The sequence below is a fragment of the Cajanus cajan genome, chromosome 5 (genome assembly GCF_000230855.2).
Source record: "Cajanus cajan strain Asha chromosome 5, NIPB_CcT2T_4, whole genome shotgun sequence".
Taxonomy (NCBI): domain Eukaryota; kingdom Viridiplantae; phylum Streptophyta; class Magnoliopsida; order Fabales; family Fabaceae; genus Cajanus; species Cajanus cajan.
Genome location: NC_138521.1, coordinates 20,932,329 through 20,959,365, shown reverse-complemented (window position 1 = coordinate 20,959,365; position 27,037 = coordinate 20,932,329). Strand labels below are relative to the sequence as shown.

General features: G+C 45.3%; 1 protein-coding gene across 1 annotated transcript; it reads right to left on the bottom strand.

The window, feature by feature from the left end:
• Positions 1-3,234: 3,234 nt before the first annotated feature.
• Positions 3,235-3,846, bottom strand: LOC145957893 (uncharacterized). Its single transcript, XM_083074321.1, has one exon. The coding sequence runs from the start codon at positions 3,844-3,846 to the stop codon at positions 3,235-3,237; it is 612 nt and encodes a 203-aa protein (XP_082930447.1).
• Between the last annotated feature and the right edge of the window lie 23,191 nt (positions 3,847-27,037).

Genomic DNA, 27,037 nt, shown 5'->3' with positions numbered 1-27,037 from the left:
TTAGGGGGAAATTTGTATTTTTTGTAGGTGAGGCATGCTGTCGAGGTCCCGGTGGCTCCGAGTTCAGAGGTACCAGGGGCGAGTGCCCCTGCGGTTGAGCAGGAGGCGCCTGCCTCTATTTCTACTGAGGCCCGCAGAAAGGGGCTGAGCTCCGAGGTCCCGACACCTACTCCCGCAACCTCGGCACTGCCGTCTTGCTCGTCGAAGGGGCCCCCCAGAAGCCAGTACCTTGCCCATCACTTCGGGAAGGATCGTTCTCGGGTGCGGCTGGATCACGTGAGCGCTTTGGAGGACATAGATTCTCTATGGAGCACAGGGGTGACCTCAGAGAAGTTCTTCTACAAGGAGTCGCTGAGTTTGGCTAATCAAGCTATGATCGAGACGGCCAGGCCAGTGGTAGGCCTTGATTTTGCTGAGGTCTTTTTGTAGAGGACCATGGCCATCGTGGATCACCGGAAGCATAAGTGGTCCAAGCAGCAGGAGGACCTGGCGAAGCTGAAGGGCCGAGTCCAGCCTTTGAGGGAAGAGAACAAGGCCTTGAAGGAGGAGAACCGGGCCTTGGCGGGCGCTCTCGGGGATGCTAAGCTGTAGAATGAGGCCGAGCTTCAAGCCACCAGGAGGGAGTTGGAGAGAGTTCAGAAGTCCTTAGAGATTGCTCTGAGGTCCAATGAGACTCACGCTACCCAAGTGAGTGAGTTGTAGGAGCTCGCCAATTTCTTCTCGAGGCCGTTTGCGTGCCTTAGAAGATGAGGTAACTTCCCTGAAGGCTGATCTCGTGGTGGCGGCTGAGAAGCGTCTTTGTGACGAGGTGCTTCTCTGTGGGAAAGAAGAGGAGGTCACCGCACTCAGGGTAGACCTCGCGAAGGTGGCTGCGGAGAAGGCGGAGCTGGAGAAAAAGCTCGAGGGAACTGAGCGAGCTGTCCTGTTCGAGCACAAGAGGAGATTCCTCAAGGCAGCTCACCAGGCGAGGCTACTTGCGCCGAGGGTCAACCTCTCTGCCATGCATGTGGAGAAAGAGGTGCGCTTAGGGAAGCTGGTGAAAGAGGACGACCTCCAGGACAGCTCGAGCGAAAATGCCTCTGCCTAGGCCGGTTTTGTAATAGCTTAGTTTATTTTGTTCTGCTTGATTTTTTTTCTTTGGATTCAGGTGTTGAACTTTGCAAACATTGTTGTGTATATAATGTTTTTTCTTTCGAGATTTTATTCTCGCGTTTTCAGTGGTTCTATTTGACCTTCTGCTTATGCACTTTTTTTTTGTTCTTTTCCGGGGCTCAAACTTGGCCTAATGTAAATAATTCATATTGAGGTTCGAACTTGACCCTTGGCAAGATAGAGCGGTTCAGACCGAGATTCAAACTCGACTTCTGTGTGAGATAAAAATAATGTGTGCCGAGATTCGTACTTGACCTCGGGTTGGGTTTCTATTTTAAGGTTCGGACTCGACCTCGGCAAAAAGTAAGATAATTAGTAATAAGGTTCGAACTCAACCTCTGGTGCTCCCTTTTTAAGGTTCGAATTCGACCTCGGCGGAAGGTAAGATAATTCTTAATAAGGTTCGAACTCGACCTCTGGTGCTCCCTTTTTAAGGTTCGAATTCGACCTCGGCAGAAGGTAAGATAATTCGTAATAAGGTTCAAACTCGACCTCTGGTGTAAAGTAACTCTTACTAAGGTTCGAACTCGACCTCAGCGTAGAGTGAAATAAATCAGACCAAGGTTCGAACTCGACCTTGGTGTAAAGTAAAATAACTCGTGCCAAGATTCGAACTCGACCTCGGTTTGAAGTGAAATGAATCGTACCAAGGTTTGAACTTGACCTCGGTTTAGCATAAAGTATCTTATGGTGAAATAATGCAGAATTAAGAAGATATGAATGGGAAAGAATGAGTTATTTTATTGATGTTACATGTGCCTCGTTAAAAACTCTCTCAGCCAAAACCCATTTTTCTGTTTTTTGGGACAAAAGACTGAGGCGGGAAAAGAGTACACAACTTATTCATACAAATTTAAATGAAATAAAACTTGAGATGCGTGGCATTCCAAGTTCGCGGGATGGGTTTTCTGCTGAGTTCTTCCAGTCGATATGCCCCATTCTCCAAGTCTTCTACAACTCGGAATGGGCCACCCCAGGTGGGTGCAAGCTTGCCGTCTGATGTGTCTCTTCGTGCTTCGCCTAATAGTCGCCATACCAGGTCACCAACTCGGAAAGAGCGAGGTGGTATTCGCGTATTGTATCTTCTGGAAGCTTGGAGTTTGTAGGCTTCTTCATGAATCTGAGCTTCGTCTCTGAGCTCGTCAATCAAGTCAAGGTCAGCTACTATTTCTTGAGCGTTTTGCTCGCTGTTGAAGACCTGACACTGGTGAGATGTCTCCCCGACTTCCACTTGGATCATGGCGTCAGTTCCATAAGTCAGCTTGTAAGGCGTTTCTTGCGTTGTTGACTGAGGGGTGCAATGGTACACCCAGAGGATGCTGGGGAGTTCGTCAGCCCATTGTCCCTTGGCCTTCCCTAGCCGCTTCTTAAGTTCTCGGAGTACCACTTTGTTTGCAGCTTCGGCTTGGCCATTAGTTTGCGGATGTTCCACCGAGGTTGGAAGGTGCTTAATTCCAAGTTCCCGAAGGAAGTCTTCTTAGCTATGCGCAATGAATTGTTGGCCGTTATCGGTGACAAGGGAATGTGGAATTTCGAACCTGCATATGATGCTCTTCCAGGTGAACTTCCGTATATTCTCGGTGGTGATCTTGGCGAGTGGGCACGCTTCGATCTACTTGGTGAAGTAGTCGATTGCCACCAAGAGGAATTTGAGCTGACCTTTCGCTGGGGGAAACGATCCTAGGATGTCCATTCCCCACTGGGCGAAAGGCCACAGGGACATCATCTGGTGGAGAGTTTCGGGTGGCTGTCGATGTGCATTGCCGAACTACTAGGACTCGTTGCATTTTTACACGTAGAGTTGGCAATCTGACTTCAAGGTGGGCCAATAGTACCCAGCCCGGAGTACCCTGGATGCCATCGAGCGCGCTCCGGAATGTATTCCACATATACCTCGGTGGATCTCCTCGATGACGTAAGCAGCCTGAGGTGCGGTCAAGCATTTGAGCAAAGGGGTGGAGATCCCACGCTTGAAGAGTTCGTCTCCGACAATTACGAACTTAGCCGACCTTCCCCTCATCTTCCGAGCTTCATCTTTATCCTCGGGTAAAATTCTTGCCTTCAAGTAGTTCCAAATACCTGTCATCCACCCTTGTTCTTCGCGGTCGCTGGTGTTGACGACCTTGTCATCCAAGCTGGTGAATGCAAGGTTTCTTGGATAATGGTCCGATGCTGTCCAAGGCGTTTGGTACTAGCGAGCTTTGATAGGAGGTCGGCTTTGGTATTTCGCTCTCGCGGTACATGCTGTATGGTGAACTCGTCGAACGACGAGATCTGATGTGATGCCATGTGGAAATACCACTGTAGAAGAACATCCTTGGCCTGGTATGTCCTGCTGAGCTGCTCTACCATGAGTTTTGAGTCACTGTTGCAACTCACTCTCCGTGCTCCGAGATCGTGGGCTAACCTTAGCCCTGCGAGAAGTGCTTCGTACTCTGCTTGGTTGTTCGTCACTTTGAAACTGAACTTGAGAGATTGTTCCAATGTGACTTGGTTCGACCCTTCCAGGATGATACCTGCTCCACCACCTTTAGAGTTGGAGGACCCATCAACATACAAAGTCCATACCTGTGGCTCCTCGACTGAGGTTGGCGTCAGTTCGGCCACGAAGTCAGCTAAGCATTGAGCCTTCAAAGTGCCGCAGCTTTCGTACTGGATGCCGAACTTAAACAATTCGACCGACCATGCTATCATCTGCCCGGCGAGCTCTGGCTTTCTCAGGATTTGCTTGATTGGGTAGTCGGTCTTGACTATCACCTGGTGACTCTGAAAATAAGGTCAGAGACGCTGAGCTACGGTGACAAGTGCTAGTGCAAGCTTTTCAATCGTCTAGTATCGTTTCTCGGTGTTCTGGAGGACTCGACTGATGAAATAGACTAACGTCTGCACTTTCTGGTTTTCTTGCACTATAACTACGCTGATCGCGCCTTCTACCACGGCCAGGTAGAGGAGGAGGTCGGCTTGGTGATCCGGCCTCTGGAGAATTGGCGGAGTCGTGAGGAAGGCTTTGAAGTTTTTGAAAGCTTCTTCGCAACGGTCCTTCCATTCAAAATTTTTTGGCTTGCGTAGCAGGGTGAAGATAGGCCCCGCTTTCTCCGCCAGCCTGGGGATAAAACGGGACAAGGAAACCAACCTTCCCGCCAAGCGTTGGACTTCCTTCACACTTTGAGTGCTCTGCATTTGGATGATGGCTTTGCACTTCTGCAGGTTGGCCTTGATCCCCCTGTTAGTGATCATGAATCTAAGTAACTTACCTCCCTGGATGCCAAAGACGCACTTTTCTGGGTTGAGACGCATGTTGTGCTTCCTGATCCACCCGAACACCTCGGCCAGGTCGACAGCATGACCCTCGACCGAGGTGGTTTTGACCACCATGTCATCGACGTAGACCTCCATGTTTCGTCCAATCTGCTGGTGGAAAACCTTGTCCATCATCCACTGGTAGGTGGCCCCTACGTTTTTGAGACCGAAGGGCATCACTCGGTAGCAGTAGTTGGCGTAATCGATGATGAATGACGTGTGCACCTCGTCTGGTGGGTACATCATGATCTGGTTGTACCTAGAGTAAGCATCAAGGAAACTGAGGAGGGCGTGCCCGGATGCTCCATCAACCAGCCTGTCTATGCTCGGAAAGGGGTACGAGTCCTTGGGACATGCCTTGTTCAAGTCGGTATAGTCGACGCACATGCGCCACTTCCCTGAGCTATTTTTCACCAGGACCACATTTGCCAGCCATGTGGTATACCTGATGATAGATCATGGGCCAAGGGCCCAGTCACTAGAGCTATGGATAGAAGAATCCAAGAAGACTAGTGGGCTTTCCAAGCCCAAGGTATTCTTCACTTGGACTACTCAATCATAAAGAGAAGGCCTAGTTCTACTTGTGTATATTTTTACATAGTCTCCTGTATAGGTCATTTTTTGCCTTCGTATTTGTGAGGCACTTTACTTGCTTTTTCTAGTGTTTTGTATATTGATTTTAAGGTAGGCTACTTGGAGAGTTAAGCTCCATTTAACCTCCCTAGTTGATACATTCATTTTGTATTTTTCAGTAGGGAAAAAGGGGTGACATTTAGCAAAGCTAGGGAGTGTGCTTAGAAATTGGGTCTGAGTTGGGCCTAGGCAAAATTTTGCATATTGGACTCATTTTGCTCCTAATTTTTCATAGATTTGATTTAGCTAGGTCTCATCATCATATGATGAACCTAACTAAACCAAATCAAGGATTTTCAAAATAATTCTTGGAGCAATTTGGAACTAAGGCCGCCTAGCTCAATTGTTCTTCCTTGGCCGAAATTCTAAGCTACACCTCTTGATTTTTGAAGCTTGCCTTGCAAGCTTCTAAACCTTAGTAGGTTAAGCTTACCTTACCTTGGTTCTTAAGTGAACCATGGTCAAGGTTAGTTTCTCTTACAAGTTTTCTAAACCGTGGAAGGTTAGCTAAACCTTACCATGGTTTCTAGTGAACCATGGTTAAGGTTAGCTTCTCCTAGAAGCTACCTCTCCCTATATATTTGTATTTCCTTCACTTGTACTGACTTTTGACAAATTTGAGAAATAAACTTCAGATTTCTCTCACTCAAGAGTCTCCAAAATCGAAAAGAAATCTCTCTCTAAGGTTTCTCTCAAAGGTTCTTCTACCTTTGACTTGGTTCCTTAAGCTTCCTATGCAAGCTAAGGAAAACCGAACCACTTCAAGGCCTCTTCTCCGTTGAAGAACACTTCGTGGAGCTTCAAAGAGTCTTTGGAAGATTGACCTCAAGAGTAATCACGGTCCTAAGCATGGAACACTTGTGTTTTCTGCATGGATCTAGTTCTAATACAATGTTTGATGGATCCTATATGTCAAGTATGAATTAATTGATCCATTTTTTCTTGTTCCTATTCTTGTGAATCAATTTCGGTTTTGTGCTTTTAGGACTCTTGAACTTGTGCGTTTTTGTTTTTGCTTGAGTCTTCTCCATTCATTCACATGTGTCCGTGATTGGACAACATTCATTGAGCATAGATTTTGTTTTTCAATCTCTTGTTTTGTCTTAGAAAGTCATGTGTAGTCCTTTTACATGTTGAAACTTCCTAGACTAGCTTGTTTGACCTAATTTTTCTCTGTGTTGTTTGTGTTCGAAATTTTTGTGTATTTTCTTATTAAAACTGAACCTTACTATATATGCTTTTGCTTTACATGTTTGAGTTCTTAATTTGCTATTAGTTATAGCAAATTTCTTAGATTTAGGTTTCTATTATGTCTTGTTAAAAGTTTTGTCAAAAAAATTCATAAACACTAATTCCTATATTAGGTTTTCCTTGAGTCTTTTGTGTGGCTGAAACCTATTGCAATTTTTAAGAACATTAAAACAGAGACAAAACAGAGGTGTAAGTGTTCTAAATGCATGAGAAAAACAAAAGAATGAGTGCTTAAAAATTTGACCTAAAAACACTACAAAATTGTGAAGCACTAGTTACAAAATGCATGTGAACACCTCTTGTTTTGTGTGAAATTTTTGCTGCAGTTTTTAGTAGCCTAAATCCGAGACTTATATGTGTTAAAAGGAATTTGAACTCCTGAACATTAAAAGAAAAAGAAGTGAAAAATATTTTGCCAAAAAGAAAAGAAAGAAATAGCAAAAGAAAAAGCCAAAAAGGAGTGAAAATTTGGTATATGTAGCTCTCGGTTTTGGTAACATTTTTGCCTATAAAATTTTTTTCCAGCCACATAATTTGTGTCTTATTTTTGTTTCTAATCTTAGCTTTGATTTTGTAATCCATTATAGTGCCTTTGATAGGATCTCTTTTGTGTACTAGCTTTCAAAAATTACCTTAATTGTTGCTTGTCATTTTTGTGGAACTCTTTCTAGTTTGTCTCAATTCATTCTACTATTTGGTGTAGCCATTCTAAATTGTGCATTTTCAGTTTTTACACTAATATTCCAGTATTGAAGGTGGTTGAGTGCTTCTTAAAAGGTGTAGGAGGCCAAGTCAAAGGAAGTCAACTTGAAGGCTTTGGTGGTTGCTTAGGGAGTTTGTTCTCTCTTGGTGGCAAGACTCTTGAAAACACCTAGAAGTGACCAAAGTCAAGGTTGCTTATAAAAGAGGAGTGAAACACCTTGTGAGGCTGCAGTTTGGTGGCTGGATTGAAGCAAGAAGTAACCAAATTATTTGTGAAAATTTTTGTGAAAATTTAGAGACTAATTTTAGTGACGGAATTTTTAGTTTCTAAAACTTGTTTTTCCTTACAAAATCCGTCTCTAAAATTTGTCTCTAATTAGTGGATAATTTGTTTTCCTTGAAATTAAGTGCAGCCACTAATTTCATTTGAATGTGAATTTACATTTCATGTGGAGTGTGAATTTGCATTTCATTTGAAGAAAAAATTTGAATTTCAATTTTTCTTGTAATTTTTGATTTCCAAATTTTTGTACAAGGCCTTTATTAAGGAGTGTCTTAGAGTTCCTTTGGTGTATCTCCATCTCTCCTTAAGTGTTCTCATAGTAAATCTCGTGTAGTACTTGTGAGAGGGTCCTTGAAGGACTTTGGAGCCTTTCAAGCTCTCACCTAGGTTTAATTGCTTTCAACGCCTAGTTTATGTTTTCTTGTCTTTAAGTTTTCAACACTAGTACAGAATATACATTTTACGTCGGTCATTTTAGGGGGTTTTACGTCGAAAAAAGTTGCGACGTAGAAGTGGGAGACATAAATTTACGTCGGGGCACGAAAACCGACGTAAATTTACGTCGGACATTACAAGGTCCGACGTAAAAAGTTGTAAAAAATTTAAAAAAAAAGAGAAAAATGACTGCAAGCAGAACGGGCCGTTCTGGTTGGAGAATGACCCGTTCTCCAAGCAGAACGACCCATTCTGCAAGGAGAACGGCCCGTTCTCCAACCAGAACGGCCCGTTCTGCAACCTGGACTTGGCCACTTCCTTCCCCAGCTTCAAAAACTCAGCATGCAACGCAAAATGAAGAACGGGTTACCTCAGCAGAAGACGCCATGTGGATGAACAAGTATTTGGGCGAAAAAACCTACTGCCCCAAGACATGAAAAAATCCATTTTTTCAGTGAGAAAACATTGTCAATGAAGAAAACGAAGAAAAGGGGAAATGAAGAACCTACCTTGATTGCACAAAACGAAGAAAACGAAGAAAAGGGGAAATGAAGAACCTACCTTGATTGCACAAAACGAAGAAAACGAAGAGAGCAAGATGTAGACATAAGTGAAGAGGAGGCGGACAGATTGCATAACGCGCGGGAGAGTTTGGGTTTAAATTTTTGAGTTCGCGATTGGATTATTTACGTCGGCCCTAGTAGGGTCCGACGTAAATAATTTCACTAAAATTAAGAACCATGCCACCGCATTTTTATTACGTCGGATGTGTGTATGTGCGACGTAAAATGGGTGACGTAGTATCCTATTTTTCTACTAGTGCAAGCCATTTATGTTTTAAGCAATTTATGTTTTCTGTCATTTAAGTTTTCAAGCAATTTATGTTTTCTTGTCATTTATGTTTTCAAGCATCATATAATTGTACACTTAGGCACTTGTTTGTTATTTTTCTTTGAGAAAAGATCTTTGTGAAAATTGCTTTGTGCAAGACAAAAGTACAAGGGGGTTTAGAGATTTTTACTTGAAGAGGCTTGGTTATTAAGTGGCTCTTTAGTAGCTCACCTCCCTCCATAGTTCAATTTGTACTCTTAGACCTCTAAGTGCCAAGTCTAAGCACTTCAAAAATATTATTTTCTTAAAAACTATTTTTGTGTGGAAAAATCTTCTTGAATTAAAATGTCTCAAAATTCCTCCAATAGTGAAAGTGATGGCTCTCCAAAAAGTCTTTCTTATATCACTAAAGAGCTCAAATCACTTAAGCTATGGAAAAAGCAAGAGTCCATTCAAAGAGAAAAAGAAAGGATTGAAAGAGAAGGACAACTTGCTTACCTTGAGGAAGAGTTGAGAATTTTAAGACAAGAGGAAGAAAAATTGAAAGAAGACATGAGAAAACAGAAAAAAGAGTAGGAGCTCACATTCCCAATATACATCCCCTAATGAAAGCATGAATCAAGGGGATCACTACCAACATACTCCTAGGAGGACCACTAGGCCAAGGGAAGTCAAAGTTGACCTCCCACAATTCTTTGGCAAAGATGATGTGGAGTTATACTTAGATTGGGAAATGAAGGTTGAGCAACTCTTTGCTTGCCACAGGGTGAGTGAAGAGAGAAAAGTCCCTCTGGCTACCCTTAGCTTCCAAGGGCATGCCATGTATTAGTGGACAGCTTTAGAGAGAGAGAGACGCCTCCACAATGATCCTCCAATTCAATATTGGAATGATCTTAAAAGTGCTATGAGAAGGAGGCACATTCCCACCTACTATGGGAGGGAGCTTATGAATAAGCTCCAAAGGCTCCAACAAAGGGATTTGTCTGTAGAACAGTACGGACAACAAATGGAGCTTTTAATGATGAGGGCATGCATAAGGGAAGAGGAAGCTACAACTGTAGCTAGATTCTTAAGTGGTCTTAATTTAGAAATAAGAGACCAAGTGGAGCTACTACCCTATAGGGACCTAATTGACTTGGTCCAACTTTGTGTAAGGGTAGAACAACAAAAAATGAGAAAATCTTATAGAAAAGATAGCTCCCACTCTTCATTTCTAAAGAAAGATTCCAAGAAGGAGGGAAAAACCTTTGAGAAAAAGAAAACTTTTGAACCCTCCAAGAGTTTAACAACAGAAAAGGATAAGTGAAAGGGGAAAGACACTACACACACTAGCTCTAGGACTAGTGATATTAAATGCTTTAAATGTTTAGGGAGAGGCCACATTGCCTCCCAATGCCCCACAAAGAAGGTCATGATCATGAGGGGGCATGACATTTATAGTAGCCAAGATGAGGCTACTACTTCCTCTAGTAATAGTGAGGAAGAAGCAAGTGAGCAAGAAGACGGTGTAGAATCTACTTTTCCTTATGAAGGGGAGCTCTTAATGCTTAGGAGACTCCTTAACAACCAACCTAGTGATACTCTATCACAAAGGGAGAACATATTTCATATTAGATGCAAAGTTTTAAACAGTGCATGTTCTCTCATTGTTGATAGTGGCTCATGGTGCAACTATTGTAGCACTAAGCTGGTTGAGAAGTTGGGCTTAACTACTAGTCCCCATCCTAAACCTTATCAACTCCATTGGATTAATGAGGATGGTGACTTAGCAGTTGGAGAAGGGCTGGGTTCGAAAGAGCTTAAGTCCTTGTGCTTTTCCAGTGTTGTTGGTTCCTAAGAAGGATGGAAAGTGGAGAATGTGTTGTGATAGTAGAGCCATCAACAACATCACTGTGAAGTATAGACATCCTATCCCTAGACTTGATGACATGTTAGATGAGCTTCATGGAGCCATCATATTCTCTAAGGTTGATCTTAAAAGTGGTTATAATCAAATAAGAATTAAAAAAGGTGATGAATGGAAAACCGCTTTCAAGACCAAGTTTGGATTGTATGAATGGTTGGTGATGCCTTTTGGACTCACCAATGCTCCTAGTACTTTTATGCGTCTCATGAATCATGTTCTAAGGGATTTTATAGGTAAATTTGTTGTAGTTTATTTTGATGATATTCTCATATATAGTAGGTGCCTAAGTGATCACATAGGACACTTAAGGCAAGTTTTCAATATTCTTAGAAAAAATCAACTTTTTGGTAATTTAGAGAAATGTACATTTTGTGTAGATGTCGCCACCGGCCCGAAACGGGCTTTCGGCATTCGCGAAGGATGGTTGGACTCTTTTATTTGTTTAAAAATATGGATTGCTAGAATGACTTATTCTCAAACTGAGACCTTGTCAAACGAGCAATTTTATTAAAAGGCTCACCAATCCATGTTAATCCCAAGCGGGACCCTCCATGGATTAGCGGTTTTCATAAAAAGGAAGGGTTCATGGAGTCGCCACCAATGTTTTACTCAAAACATTGGAAAAAGAAGTTTAAGGCAATCGATTCAAAAATCGACTTCGGCCATGACAACCAGAGTCGGGTAAGGGAGTCGGTTACGCGTGGGGAAGGTGTTAGCACCCCACAGCGCCCCTTTCGGGTTCCCTATGACAGATTATTTCTAAAAATAATAGTGCGAAATTACTAAATTACCCCTATTTATTCTAAACAATTATAACTTAACTATCTACATGATGACAGTTAAATATACACACAGAAAGCAGTAAAAGGAAGGTCTTAAAAAGAAACCTTTGAAGCGTGCTTTTATATTCAAGTAAAACTGGGAAGCTTTTTGGCGTTCCCTCGCTCTACAAGCCCGCTCGCTCCCTCCTAGAAAATTTTAACTATGGAAATCCGGAGGATTTCCCTTCGACTCAGTTCGAGACTCAAGCAAAAAGCTCAGAACTCGAGAACTTTGTCGGATCAACTCTCCGAGTGATTTCTAGGCAGAGCACTGCTCAAAAAAAACCCAGAATACTCAAGAAGAGGGTTAAAACTCAGTGTAAAAGTGTGGAATGACGTCCAAATGACGTCTTATTTATAGGGAACAGGCGCAATACGGGCCCTGGAGTCAATACGGCCCGTATTGAGTTTTTGAACTACAATACGGCCGTATTGAATTCAGTACGGCCGTATTGAAGTTCAAGAAACCTCAATACAGCCGTATTGAGTTCAGTGCGGTCGTATTGAAGTTCAGAAACTTCAATACGGCCGTATTGAGTTCAGTGCGGCCGTATTGTAGTTCAAAATGTTCAATACGGCCGTACTGAACTTTTGGGAGGCCGTATTGGGCTTTGTTCCTGTGTAAGGACACTCTTCTCCTGGCTTTCTCCTTAGCGGCCTTCCAGTCCTTCCAAGTCTTCCGTACCGACCGAACACTAGCTCTGTGTGGTGGGGGAGGGTACCTGCAAAGGCACTCCGACGATCAAGTCAGTATTCGGTTCAGAGCAATAAATGTGCTAGTTGGAATAGTAACGTACCTCATTTATGTCACATCACCTGTATATTTATAGTGACATATTTGGGCCTGGTGGGCCTTCCGTCTTGGGAGACGGGTAATACTGGGATTAACCTTAATCTTACTTAGATATACATGATAATTATCACATGATATATCACCTGCTTATTATGAACTACCTCTTTTATGCCTTCGGCCAGGCCTAAAACCGAGGAGGCGTTCGGCCAAGGCAGAAGCCAAGGAAGTGTTCGGCCAAGGTAAAGGCCGAGGGGGTACTCGGCCAAGGCAAAGGCCGAGGAGGTATTCGGCCAGGGCTAAGACCGAATGGGATCTCTGGCTTTGCGAGGGAACGGAGATATTTTGCCTGTCACGGGACCGAAGAGGTATTCGGCCTAGTCTGGGGCCGAATGGGTGTTCGGTTTGTCCAGGGGCCGACATGTCTTGTGACCTTTCGGTTTTGGTGGTCGTTTCGGTCCATTACCTAGCCCAGGAGGTGCCTACTAGTACACTTCCCCCCCAAGCCCGAGGAAGAAAGACGAAGGGGTTTGAAGACATTGAGTGGCCACGTGAGGGTCCGTACCCGTCTCGGGAGTCGTATCGCTTGGGTGAAAGGGACGTTTGCATGCGCAGCCGCCCTAGGGTTTCGTGCCCTTAGCTGGCGGCGCTTCATTTAAGAGAGCATTAATTGGCGACCCTTGGGTGTCCGGGGGTTTGCCTATATATATGGCATTGAGGCAAGTGTTTGGGCGTGCCATTTGTTTATATTTCCTCTGCCCCGACGCCCTCATCGTCTCATTTGCCGAGCGTGCCGTTGAAAAGGTAGATTTTAGAATCTTTTTTAATGGCAACCGAGCCGATTGATTTATCATCTGGGTCGTCTTCGGATTCTAGGGTGTTATCGGTCGATATTGAGGCCGAGATGTTGGCCTTTAATGCCGAGGTCGAGACAGGGGGGTCTCCTCAACTGGGACGTAGCAATAGTGGGGAGTCAGATAGTTCGTCCGGTTCGGACATACCGGATTCGGAGATGAGCCGTGAGGATTATAGGCGAAAGTTCCCAGCCTGTGAAGTGCCTGGCTATGAGTGGGTGGACGGCGAAGTGGCCGCCTACTTTTCTCGTTTTCATTCGAGGAGTACCGTAGAGCACCTAGTTGGAAGGTGCACGCTGGCTCGGTGGGAAGATGTGGAGCCTTATCCGGTTAAGTTACGCCGGTGCCGGGCCGAAGGTCCTGGGGAGTTAGACCTTGTATTCCTTGCGAAGCAAGAGGGTCAGGGTGATTATTTTTATATGTACGAGTGTCTTTTCCGGGAACTCGGGGTATCACTCCCTTTTGATGATTTTCAAATGGGGGTATTTAGGGTTTTGAATGTCGCGCCGACCCAGTTGCATCTGAATGGGTGGGCGTATATGCAAGCGTTTCGGGTGCTTTGTAAATATCATTATATAGAGCCTAGCGTAGGTTTATTTTTGCATTATTTCTGCACTCGTCCTTCGAATAAATTCGTGAAATGGTTGTCTTTGATTCGGCACGCCGACCGGCCACTCATGAAGCCGTATACTTCCTCCTTTAAGGGATTTAAGTCGGGGTTTGTTAAAGTGATGATAGACCCGGTCGCCGGTCGGAACCATTTTTACGATGCCGAACAAGATCCTCTTTTTCCTCTGTACTGGACTACTCAGCCTCGGAAATATGACGAATTTCCGGTGGAAATGTTGACTGAGGCCGAGGTGTCGGCCGCAAATATTTTGAATGGGTTGCCCCAGGGTATCCCGGCCCGGTTTCTGGTGCTGTTGCTGAAGTCGCCTCGGCCTCGGTTCGAATTGGAGGGTATGTAATGACTGTCTTATTGTTTTGGTCTTGTTAAGTTGATTTGTGACTCTTGTGTTTTTGCAGGTTGGATGGCTCAACAAGGTGCCGACATTTCGTATCGGCAACTCATGAGGAACCGTGCCCCTGCCGGTTCGTCAGCCGAAGACCATAGGAGCGTGGCCATAGATCAACGGCCAGCAACTATGACCGCTCCGCCTCCGCGTCCCCCTGTGATCGCGCTTCCGACGTCGCAGGGGAAGAAGAAAAAAGACAAGGGAAAAAGAAAAGCCGACCTCTCTGCGGGGGATTCAAATCGGCCGAAGCAGCGACGGGTGGAAGCCCCGTCAACTGACTTGGCCATTCCGTCGGCCATTGTGGCTAAAGATTTCCTGTCCGAAGAGGTACGACCGGCTCGGATGATGTCGTCGGACTTGTTGTCGGACGAGGGCCACCGTATGCTTGATTCGGCGACCCCATCGGCTCAATGGGCGATGGCATGTGAGTTGCAGGTTCGGGCGACGGCTATACTCCGGAAATTGGCCTTAGAACCTATGGCCGATGTACACTTGTTGAAGAGGAACTTGGAGGAGACCAAGTCGGCCCTTAACCAGTCCATTGAAGCACACGAGGTAACTTTTGCCGAAAAGTTATCCTTGGAAGTCGAGGTGTCCCGGTTGAAGGAAGCGTTTTCGGAGATGGAGGGCCGAGCCCTCGCTGCGGAGGATGCCGAGCGGGTGAGGGCCCGCGAATTGGAAGAGGTGAAGGCTCGCGAGCAACAAGCTAAGGCCGAAGCCGAAGCAGCTATGGCATCCTTTCGGGCTGAGGTGGAGAGCAAGATCGTTAAAGAGCACGAGGAAGGTTTTTGGCATTGTGCTCGGCAGGCGACCCATTTCGGCACTTTTCCTCCGGATTTTTCCTTTGAACTCAGCAAGGACTTCTTTGCTGGGGTGTATATGGATTATGCCGAGGCCGACCCAAATGCTGAGCCCGATCAAGCTGCTCCTCCTCGATCGGCGGCTCCTGAAGATCCCGGCACTACCTTGAACGATGATGAAGAGACCGAGCAGACCGAGAATGCTGATTGAGGGGTGGCTTGGTTCATTTTTTGCTTTTTGTTTTTTGAATACATCTGTTTTGTGAATGATGCATAGGTATAGGGTCTTGCTTTTTGATTCTTTTCAGGCCGTTTGAGCCTTGTTTACCTGTACCCTTCGGCCATTAGTGCCATTTTAACTTAATGAATTTATTTTCTGCGTATACCTTGTTTTATCACTTCTCTAAGATCTCTTGGACTAAAAACGATGCACGTCTAGACCGAAGTAAATATAACGTAGATGTGTGATTGCCGAATGGGGGTTATTCAAGACAATGTTGGCCAAGTTGAGTGTTAGTTCATCCTTGACCGAGCGAGGTTGCTCAGGAGGGAATTGATTACTCAACCTTGGCCGAGCGAGGTTGCTCGGGAGGGAATTGAATTTTCGTCCTTGGCCGAGCGAGGTTGCTCGGGAGGGAAGTGTTTACTCATCCTTGGCCGAGCGAGGTTGCTCGGGAGGGAATTGATTTTTCGTCCTTGGCCGAGCGAGGTTGCTCGGGAGGGAAGTGTTTACTCATCCTTGGCCGAGCGAGGTTGCTCGGGAGGGAATTGATTACTCAACCTTGGCCGAGCGAGGTTGCTCGGAAGGGAATTGAATTTTCGTCCTTGGCCGAGATGGTACTCGGGAGGGAAGTGTTTACTCATCCTTGGCCGAGCGAGGTTGCTCGGGAGGGAATTGATTACTCAACCTTGGCCGAGCGAGGTTGCTCGGGAGGGAATTGAATTTTCGTCCTTGGCCGAGATGGTACTCGGGAGGGAAGTGTTTACTCATCCTTGGCCGAGCGAGGTTGCTCGGGAGGGAATTGATTACTCAACCTTGGCCGAGCGGGGTTGCTCGGGAGGGAATTGAATTTTCGTCCTTGACCGAGATGGTACTCGGGAGGGATTGATATGTCAACCTTGGCCGAACGAGAGTGTTCGGGAGGGGACTATATGCGGTTTGAAATAGAATGTTGACAAAAGATTGTTTCATTGATATGGAGCCTCATTAAAAACCTTTCTCCAGTAAAACCTCCTTTATATTTTTATAGGAGGAAAAAACCTGAGAAAGGAAAAGAGTGCTCCGAAACAGATTACATGGGATCCTTAGCTAAAGTAATGCTTTAAATGAGTTGCATTCCAGGTGCGTGGTATGGTTTTCCCATTGAGCTCTTCTAGTTTGTACGCTCCATTTTGCAAGTTATGTTTTATCCGATAAGGTCCATCCCAATTGGGTGCTAGCTTCCCCTGAGTCTTATCCTTGCGTGCTTCGCCCGTGACTCGCCATACTAGATCCCCTGCTTGAAACTGACGAGGTTTCACCTTGGTTTGGACTTTCCTGGCTGCCCTGGTTCAGCAAGCTTCCATATTGATGAGGGCGCGCTCGCGTGTTTCGTCCACCAAGTCTAGTTCTATGCTGAGGGCTTCCCCGTTAGTGGCTTCACTGAATTGTTGTCGGCGTAGTGATGGTTCCCCAACTTCCACAGGAATCATGGCATCGGTTCCGTAAGCCAACCGAAACGGGGTTTCCTTGGTGGAGCTTTGCGGAGTACAACGGTACGCCCACAAAATTTCTGGTAGGTGATCTGGCCATGAACCTTTGGACGAGGCCAACCGCCGCTTCAGTTCTTTGAGGATGACTTTATTTGCTGCTTCGGCTTGCCCATTGGATTGGGGGTGTTCGACGGAAGTCAATTTATGCTTGATGCCTAATTCCGAGAGGAAATCGTTGAAACGTCGATCAGTGAACTGCAGACCATTGTCAGTGATTAGTGCGTATGGGATCCCAAAGCGTGTGATCACGTTCTTCCAAAAGAACTTTTGAACATTGCTAGCTGTTATGGTGGCTACGGCTTCCGCTTCGATCCACTTGGTGAAGTGATCCACCGCCACAATTAGGAACTTTACTTGTGCTTTGGCGGGTGGGAAAGGCCCGAGTATATCCATTCCCCATATCGAGAACGGCCATGGGACCTTTATGGAGTGCAACTCTTCTGGAGGTTGATGTGTTAACGGCCCAAATTGCTGGCACGGCTTGCACCGCTGAACAAAGTCGGCGCAATCTGCGACTAAGGTCGGCCAATAGTACCCAGCACGGACGACTTTAGCTGCGAGGGTTCGGCTTCCCGAATGAGTCCCGCATACGCCTTCATGAATTTCCCGAAGAACATAATGTGCCTGCTCCTGATCAAGGCATTTCAAGAGAGGTGAAGAAATGCCTCTTTTATACAGTTCTCCTGCAATCAATGTGTATCTTGCGGCGAGGACTCTCAATTTCTTAGCTTCGAGGGGGTCTTCGGGTAGTCTTCCCGTTTGGAGGTGATTCCTTATGGAATCCATCCAGGAAGGGCTGGTTTGATCGACTTGCATACATTTGCTTTCTTCTATGCTTGGGCTTGGTAGCTCTTGCTGTATCATGCTGCGCAAGTGACTTATCTTCTTGCTACTGGCCAGTCTGGCCAGCTGATCCGCCTTCGTGTTAAGCTCCCGGGGCGTGTGTTTAACTTGGACGTCTTCAAAGCGATCTTTTAATTTTTGGAAAGCATGATAGTATAACAACAAGGTTGGTTCCTTGATTTGGAAAGTGCCGTTGACTTGTCCTGTTACTACTTGCGAATCGCTCCAACATTGTATTCTGGTGACGCCCAAGTCTTGTGCTAACCTCAAGCCTGCTAATAAGGCTTCATACTCGGCTTGGTTGTTCGACGTTTTGAAACCGAATCGCAAAGATTGTTCAATTACCACCTGGCCAGGTCCTTCCAGAATAATGCCGGCGCCCCCACCTTGCTTGTTAGAGGATCCATCCACGTGTAAGGTCCAGGAATGAGGTTCGGCCAGGATTTGGGGCGTGAACTCATTTACAAAGTCAGCCATGCTCTGTGCCTTGATCGGTCCTCTTGGTTCGAAGCGAATGTCAAACTGAGACAACTCGATAGACCATGCGACCATTCGCCCTGCCAGCTCCGGTTTGCGCAAAACTTTAGTTATTGGGCTATCTGTTCGAACAAGCATCCGATGACTCTGAAAGTAGTGTCGGAGGCGCCTGGAGGTGTGCACCAGGGCTAACACCGTTTTCTCGAGATGCTGGTACCTCGTTTCGGCGTCTTGTAATACTCGGCTGACGAAGTATACGGGGTGTTGCTCTGTATTTTCCTGGACAAGAACCGTGCTGATAGCTTTGTATGACACTGATATGTAGATTATCATGTCCAACTGAGGGTTCGGTTTAGTCAACAATGGTGGTGATGCGAGTATTGTCTTGAAATTTTGAAAGGCTGATTCGCACTCTTCATTCCACTGGAACTTGGTGGCTTTCTTTAACATAGTCATTATGGGCCGTGATTTCTCTGCCATTGTCGCCACCGGCCCGAAACGGGCTTTCGGCATTCGCGAAGGATGGTTGGACTCGTTTATTTTGTTTAAAAATAGTGGATTGCTAGAATGACTTATTCTCAAACTGAGACCTCGTCAAACGAGCAATTTTATTAAAAGGCTCACTAATCCATATTAATCCCAAGCGGGACCCTCCATGGATTAGTGGTTTTCATGAAAGGAGGGTTCGTGGAGTCGCCACCAATGTTTTACTCAAAACATTGGAAAAAGGGATAAGGCAATTGATTTAAAAATCAACTTTGGCCATTACAACCAGAGTTGGGTAAGGGAGTCGGTTACGCGTGGGGAAGGTGTTAGCACCCCACGGCGCCCCTTTCGGGTTCCCTATGACAGATTATTTTTAAAAGAACAGTATAAAATTACTAAATTACCCCTATTTATTCTAAACAATTATAAATTGACTATCTACATGATGACAGTTTAAATATGCACACAGAAAGCAGTAAAAGGAAGGATTGAAGGGAAACCTCTTGAAGCGTGCTTTATAAAAAATGAACTGGGAAGCGTTTTGGCGTTCCCTCGCTCTACAAGCCCGCTCCTCGCTCTCCTAGAGCAAAATTTTAACTAAGGGAATCCAAAAGATTTCCCCTCGACTAGGTTCGATCCTCAAGCAAAATGGCTCGGGGCTCAAGAACTTCGTCGGATCAACTCTCCGAGTGATTTCTAGGGCAGAACACTGCTCAAAAACCCCAGAATACTCAAGGAGGGAGTCAAAACTCAGTTGAAAAGTGTGGAATGACGTCCAATTGACGTCATATTTATAGGGAATAGGCGCAGTACGGCCTACAGGGCCAATACGGCCGTATTGAAATTTTTGAACTTCAATACGGTCGTATTGGGGTTCAATACGGTCGTATTGAAAGTCAGAAGTTTCAATACGCCCGTATTGAGTTCGCAGCGGTCGTATTGAAGTGTCAATACGGTCGTACTGACTTCAGTATGGCCGTATTGAAGCTTCAATACGGCCGTATTGAGTTCAGTACGGCCGTATTGGGCTTTTTCCCTCCACTTCTTTATTTTGAGCTATTCTAAGACCTCTGGACCTACAGAGAACCCTCCTAGGGCCTTCGAGGAGTCCTTCTGGTTGATTATCCTTCAGTCTTCGAGAGTCTTCAAGCTTTATTTCCGACCCGGACAATTTTAGGGGTCTACAGCTGCCCCCCCTTTACTTAGTCGGACGGCCTCTTGGTGTATCGGCTGACAAGTAAAGGAGTTGACCCAATTGTCCGGGTATTGTGCCGACCTTCTGACTTGTAGCGTCTTCCGGTGGGAAAATGTTGAGTAGCCTCTCCAGGTGGGTGCATACCTCGGCGCTTCTGACATCCTCGGTAGCTGAGTTTACCTTCTCCAAGGCCAACTTCACTCGACGCCCGAGCCGGAAGTTGGACATCAACGCGCCTCTGATGACGCTGATGGTTGAGTACCGCCTCTCCAGGCTTAGCTTCACTCTTTGTTCGAGCCGGAAACCAAGCACCTTTGCGACGACGGTGAGCAGTGCGAGTTGTGCCTCTCCAGGTCTTGCTTTGCTTGTTGCCCAAGCTGGAAGCTGTGAGTACCGTCTCTCCAGGCTTAACTTCACTCTTTGTTCGAGCCGGAAGCTAAGCACCTTTGTGACGACGGTGAGCAGTATGAGTTTTGCCTCTCCAGGCCTTGCTTTGCTTGTTGCCCAAGCTGGAAGCTGTAAGTACCGTCTCTCCAGGCTTAGCTTCACTCTTTGTTCGAGCCGGAAGCTAAACACCTTTGTGACGACGGTGAGCAGTATGAGTTTTGCCTCTCCAGGCCTTGCTTTGCTTGTTGCCCAAGCTGGAAGCTGTAAGTACCGTCTCTCCAGGCTTAGCTTCACTCTTTGTTCGAGCCGGAAGCTAAGTACCTTTATGACAACGGTAGGCGGTGAGTACCTTTTTCAGAGATAGCTTCGCTCATTGTCCGAGCCGGAAGCTGCATACCTCCGTGTTTGTGACGACGGGGGTAGCGTGAATATCTCCTTTCCAGGGATTCGTGATGATTTTGTCTCCACAGTCCACGATGCTGCTTCGACGGTTGTTTTTTGACTTTGTGCCACTAAGGGCTGGATAACGCAGGGATCCGTCTAGGGGATGTGCAGTTACTCATAGGTTCTTGTGTCCCAACTTTCCATTGCGTAGTTGGTTCCCACTGGGGAATTTCTGATTCCTTTGGGTGTAGACACAAAGATGCTCTTTCTGATGTGAGCGGTGCCTTATGATTGGCTGACGTCCTTTCGACGTTGGTGGAGTATCCCGGTTATCCTTGTTCGGGTGTCTCTTTTGGTTTTTGATTTTGCTGCCTCCGTGTAGGCTGTTATCCACTGGGGGATTTTGTCGTTGATTTTGATTAGCCTCTTCTGTTAGGCGTATCAGCTTGACGTTCGATGATTGGCTGAGAGCCAGATTCCACTTGGGGAATGATTATTGATTTTTTTTTTATTTTATTTTTTTTATTTTTTTCTCCTTCTGCAGGGATGCCTCTTGAGTAGGCGACTGGGGATTTGGGGATCTTATGTATCCCAGAGTATTATTTAGGAAGCCTCTACAGGCTTAGCCTCACTCAACACTCGAGTTGGAGAGCTATCTTCACTGAGGAAGTTTAAGTCCTTTGACTTGGATATTCTGCTTGGGTGATCGTACTTCCATTGAGGATGTCGTCGATCTTGCTTTGATAGCTCTTGCTGGGGATTTTGAGTCCAAGAGCGTGAGTTGAGGTTTCTCTGGGGAGTATTATTTCTGCGAGCCTCTCCAGGCTCAATTATTTTGAGATGTGGGGGATGAGGAGTATTGTTTCGGCGAGCCTCTCCAGGCTCAGTTATTTTGAGAGTATTCTTTCGGCAAGCCTCTCCAGGCTCAATTATTCTGTATGATGCTGCTGATTTTCTGAATCTTTGTATTTTGCTTGCTGCTGTCATACACAAGCAATTTTCTATTTTTCTATTTTATGCAATTGCCTCATGATAAGGTCTTTGAATGTGCAACTCATGTGTGCGATGCACAAATGTAATACAATTTTTATTTTTGTTCATTTATTTAGAAAAGTGAGTGGCTCTCCCTATCCTCTTCTTCTTGGAGGACTTTCTGTCATTGACGCGAGGGAGTATTTTTGTGAGCCTTTATGCAGGAGATTATGGATTTTACGGGAACCCCTCCAATTTTCTTTTATTGGCCGATTATTAAGAGTTTCGTACAATTTTTAGAAACATCAATTTAAAGGCATAATCACATGGTCAAGAGAGAAAAGAAACAAATGGATATTTTATTGATATTCACAAATGTTCATACAGAAAGATTTACAAGAGGAATTTCTGAAGAATGGCTGGCCAAGGTAGGCTATACATTTTTGGCTTAAACAATTATATCTGTAATTGTTGCTTTTCTCGTTCCCCTAATCGTTTTGGGTGAGATGCCTAAGCCAGGAGTGTAGATACTGCAAGACGCTTGCTTCTAGAAGATTATCACTTGAACCGCCTTTCGGTTTTCGGTTCAAGTGATCGTTGCTTGCTTTGTTTTTATATCTTATTCTTTTGCCCCTAATTTTTGCCTAGGACATGTCCTAGCGGGGATAATTTTGCCTTTGTTTTGCCTAGTACCCTTGTACTGGCGGGCTTTTTGTCTTGCCCTAACTTTTGCCTAGGATGCCCTTTTTGGGTTTTCATCCTAGCGGGCTGATGCAAGCAACGTCTTCAAGCATAATACTTCTTTACCACGTCAGCGTTGACTGGGTATCGAAGTTCTTCTCCATCCATGTCTGTGAGAATCAATGCTCCTCCGGAGAAAGCTCGTTTCACCATATATGGTCCTTCGTAATTTGGGGCCCACTTTCCGATTTTGTCCTTTTGAGCTGGTAGCAATTTCTTCATCACCAGCTCTCCCTCATGGTAGATTCGAGGGTGGACTTTTTTGTCGAAAGCCTTTTTGATCTTCCTTTGGTAGGCTTGACCATGGCATATGGCGTTCAGTCGTTTTTCTTCGATAAGGTTCAATTGGTTGTATCGACATTGAACCCATTCTGCCTCGGAAAGCTTTGTTTCCATGATTACTCTCAGAGACGGTATCTCGACTTCAACCGGCAGAACTGCCTCCATTCCATAAACAAGGGAGAATGGAGTAGCTCCTGTGGATGTACGTACTGAAGTCCTATAACCATGGAGAGCGAAGGGTAGCATCTCATGCCAGTCTTTGAATGAGACAACCATCTTTTGTACTATCTTCTTGATATTCTTATTGGCTGCCTCAACTGCCCCATTCATCTTTGGTCGGTATGGGGAAGAGTTGTGATGCTGAATTTTGAACTCTTTGCACAGTTCTTCCACCATCTTATTGTTCAAATTGGATCCATTATCAGTGATGATTTTGTCGGGAATACCGTATCTGCATATGATATTCTTTCTGATAAAAGATGTTACCACCTTTCGGGTCACATGAGCATACGATGCCGCTTCTACCCATTTGGTGAAATAGTCAATGGCCACAAGGATGAACCTATGTCCATTGGATGCCTTTGGCTCGATGGGTCCAATAACATCCATGCCCCACATTGCAAATGGCCATGGTGAAGCCAGAACATTGAGTGGCGTTGGTGGGACATGAATGTTGTCGGCATATGCTTGACACTTGTGGCATTTCCGGACGTATTGGTAACAATCCCTTTCAATGGTCGACCAATAATATCCTGCTCTAAGGATTTTCTTAGCCATTGCAGGCCCGGGAATATGGGTACCAAAAACCCCCTCATGTATTTCTTTGATCACGTTTTGAGCTTCGACTTGGTCTATACACCTCAACAAGACCGAGTCATAATTCTTTTTGTAGAGGGTTTCTCCTATTAGCAGAAATCCCATGGCCCTTCTTCGGATATGCTTTTTATCATTATTGTTGGCCATATCAGGATATTCCCCTTTTGACAGATATTGTTTGATGTCATGGAACCATGGATGATCGTCAACAGCTTCATCTATCAGTAAGCAGAACGCTTGCTTATCGTGCCGCCGGATATTGATGATGGGCATTTCATGCTCCTTATCCAAGGCGAACATCGATGATAGTGTAGCAAGGGCGTCAGCGAACTGATTCTCCTCCCTTGGAATGTATTCAAAGATGACACTTTGGAAGAATTGTGTCAAATCTTTGATATGCTCAACATATGGTATCAGTTTAGGATTTCGGACTTCCCAGTCTCCTCGTAGCTGATGGATGACTAAAGCCGAATCTCCAAATACTTTGAGTTTGAGTATACCATTGTTGATAGCCGCTTGGATTCCTAACGCGCAAGCCTCGTATTCGGCCATATTATTTGTACAGTCGAAATTGAGTCTTGCTGTTAGAGGGATATGCTTTCCTTGTGGGGAGATTAACACTGTCCCAATCCCCTGTCCAAGCATGTTGGAGGCTCCATCAAAATACATGGTCCACGCATCGTCCTTAGGATCTTCATGTTGTATACTCATTATATGTTCATCGGGGAAATCGTCCTGAAGGGATTGATAGTCATTGGTCGGCCCGTGTGCTAGGTAATCAGCTAAGGTACTACCCTTGATGGCCTTTTGTGTGACATGTATGATGTCAAATTCTGATAATTGCACTTGCCATCGGGCAATCTTCCCAGTGATTATTGGTTTGTCGAACACGTACTTAATTGGGTCCATTTTGGAAACCAACCAAGTAGTATGCCTTATCATGTACTGCCTGAGCCTTTGTGTTGCCCACGCTAACGCACAGCAAGTCTTTTCTAATGGCGTGTAGCGGGTTTCATAATCAAGGAACTTTTTGCTCAGGTAGTAGATGGCTTGTTCTTTCTTTCCAGTTTCGTCCTGTTGCCCTAGCACGGCTCCCATGGACTCATCAAGCACTGTTAGATAGAGGATTAATGGCCTTCCCTCGACAGGTGGCACCAATACTGGTGGATTGGCCAAGCACTGTTTGATTTTGTCAAAAGCTCGTTGACAATTCTCGTCCCAAGTTTCGGAATGATTCTTGCGCAACAGCTTGAATATTGGTTTGCACGTGTCAGTCAACTGTGCGATGAACCTTGCGACGTAGTTCACCCTGCCGAGGAATCCTCTAATTTCTTTCTCAGTTTTAGGAGGAGGCATTTCCATTATTGCCTTTATTTTATCGGGGTCCACCTCTATGCCTTTTTCACTGACGATGAACCCAAGAAGCTTACCCGACCGAACTCCGAAAGTACACTTAGCCGGGTTTAGCTTAAGCTGATACTTACGAAGCCGATTGAATAATTTTCTCAAATATTGGATGTGGTCCATTTCGTCTTTTGACTTTGCGATCATGTCATCCACGTATACTTCAATTTCTTTGTGGATCATATCGTGGAATAGAGTCACCATCGCTCGTTGGTAGGTGGCACCCGCATTTTTAAGTCCAAAAGGCATCACCCTGTAGCAGAAAGTTCCCCAGGGTGTAATGAAAGAAGTTTTCTCGCGGTCTTCTATATTCATCTTGATTTGATTATACCCCGAGTATCCATCCATAAAGGAATAGAGTGTGTTTGTGGCGGTGTGATCCACGAGTGTATCAATATGTGGCAAGGGAAAATCGTCCTTTGGGCTGGCACGATTCAAATCCCTATAATCAACACACACTCTAACCTTCCCATTCTTTTTGACGACTGGCACAATGTTAGCCAGCCATTCGGGATACTGGGATACAACCAAGAATCCCGCGTCCAATTGCTTTTCTACCTCCTCCTTAATCTTTAACGACCATTCGGGCTTGATTCGTCGAAGCTTTTGCTTAATAGGTCGAAACCCCTCTTTTAAGGGCAACTTGTGTTCGACGATGTTGGAGTCCAACCCGGGCATATCATGGTACGACCATGCAAATACGTCCTTGTATTCCCTTAATAATTGAATTAATTGCGTTTTTATTCCATCACTGATACGGGTCCCAATATTGACCTCTTTCAATTCTTGACCCTGCCCCAAATTCACGGTCTCCAATTCTTCTTGATTCGGTTGGAGTAGACGAGCTTCTTGATCTAGCAGTCTTTGCAGGTCCGGAGAGATGGTCTCCTCATCACTGTCCGACTCAACCCATTCACCCTCGGCTTTCGGATCCCGGTCAGAGCGAGCAATCACAGACATAATTATTTATTGGTTCTGTTTAGGTTTAGAGTTTATTAATATTAATGAGAGAGAGAGAACAAAATGAGAGAATAATTGTGTGAAAAATGCCTTTTTATTGATATATGAGTGTAAAACTGTACAAAACCCTTTATTTACATGAAAAGGTCCTCATGATCTCGGGTACTGATCATGAGTCCCTAAAAGAAAAATGTGGAGGGGCCCTATCATGGCTTGCCCTTCTCTCTACTCCTGCTGCGGTAGAGGATTCTTGCTCACGTCGGGCGCCGTCGAATCGAAAGTGACCCACCCAGCGTCGATAAGGTCTTGGACCTTGTACTTGAGAGCTCGGCAGTTCTCCGTTGAGTGCCCCTGTGCCCCCGAATGGTATAGACATTTGTCTTGTGGATTGTACCAATCGGGGTAGGGTGGATTCACCTTCTTTGGTGGAATGTAAGCTATAAGGCGCGCCTCCACTAGCTTCGGCAGGAGATCGCTGTAAGTGGTCGGAAGTCTATCAAACTTCTTCACAGAGTTGTTTTGCGATTTGCCTGACTTCGAAGCGGAAGAAGACGGAGCAATGGTTACAGCGTTGACTCCTCCTTCTTTCTTCTTCCCAAAGGCCTTCTTAGCTTCATATGATTGGGAAGGCTTAGCCAGCTTCCCACTTTTAAGTCCTTGTTCCACCCTTTCTCCTATGGTGATGATGTCCGAGAAGAGTGTCGTTGTGTTCCCTATCATTTTATCGTAATAGGGACCAGTCAACGAGTTGATGAATAAGGACACCGTCTCCTTATCCGACAGCGGGGGCTCTATCTGTGCCGCCAACTCCCTCCAACGTTGGGCGTACGCCTTGAAGGATTCATCGTTCTTTTTACTCAAGGCTTGAAGATCAGACCTATCGGGTGTTAGGTCGATGTTGTATTTGTAGCGCTTGAGGAAGGCGTCGGCCAACTGCCTCCATGTGTGTACTAGATTTCCATCTAGCTGCATATACCAGTTGAGTGCAGTTTCAGCTAAGCTCTCTTGAAAGCAGTGGATCAAGAGCTTTTCATTTGTGGCATATGCAGCCATCTTGCGACAGTACATGGTGAGATGACTTTTAGGGCAAGTCGATCCCACGTACTTTGGGAAATCTGGCACTTTAAATTTAGGAGGGAATTGAATGTCCCTCACTAAACACATGTCGGCGGCATCCTTAATGTCAAAGTCATGCCCCTCCATAGCCCTTAGCCGATCCTCGAGGGCATGGAATTGTTCCTTTGAGACCTCGGGCTCTTTTATTATAATTCCTGCCCCAAGGGGTACGGCGTTTGGAGGATCTTTTTCATGCTCTTCCTCCTCTCCCTCATGATGGGACCCATGATCACTATGATGAGAATCATGGATGTTGTGATGACGCATGAGTTCCATCATTTGCGCCATCTGCTCTTTAAGCTGTGAAAGCTCGGTTGTGAGCTTCTTGTTTTGCTCCTCCAATGCTTCCATTTTCTTGATTTTCCGTGCGCGCGTAAGGATAGAGAGATGACCAGCCACTTTCTAAAATGAATGTTTAGTTAGTTTATTTTATGGAATGAATACACTC

Coding starts and splice junctions, on each gene's coding strand:
- LOC145957893 (XM_083074321.1), bottom strand. CDS start 3,846: ATGATAGCATGGTCGGTCGAATTGTTTAAGTTCGGCATCCAGTACGAA.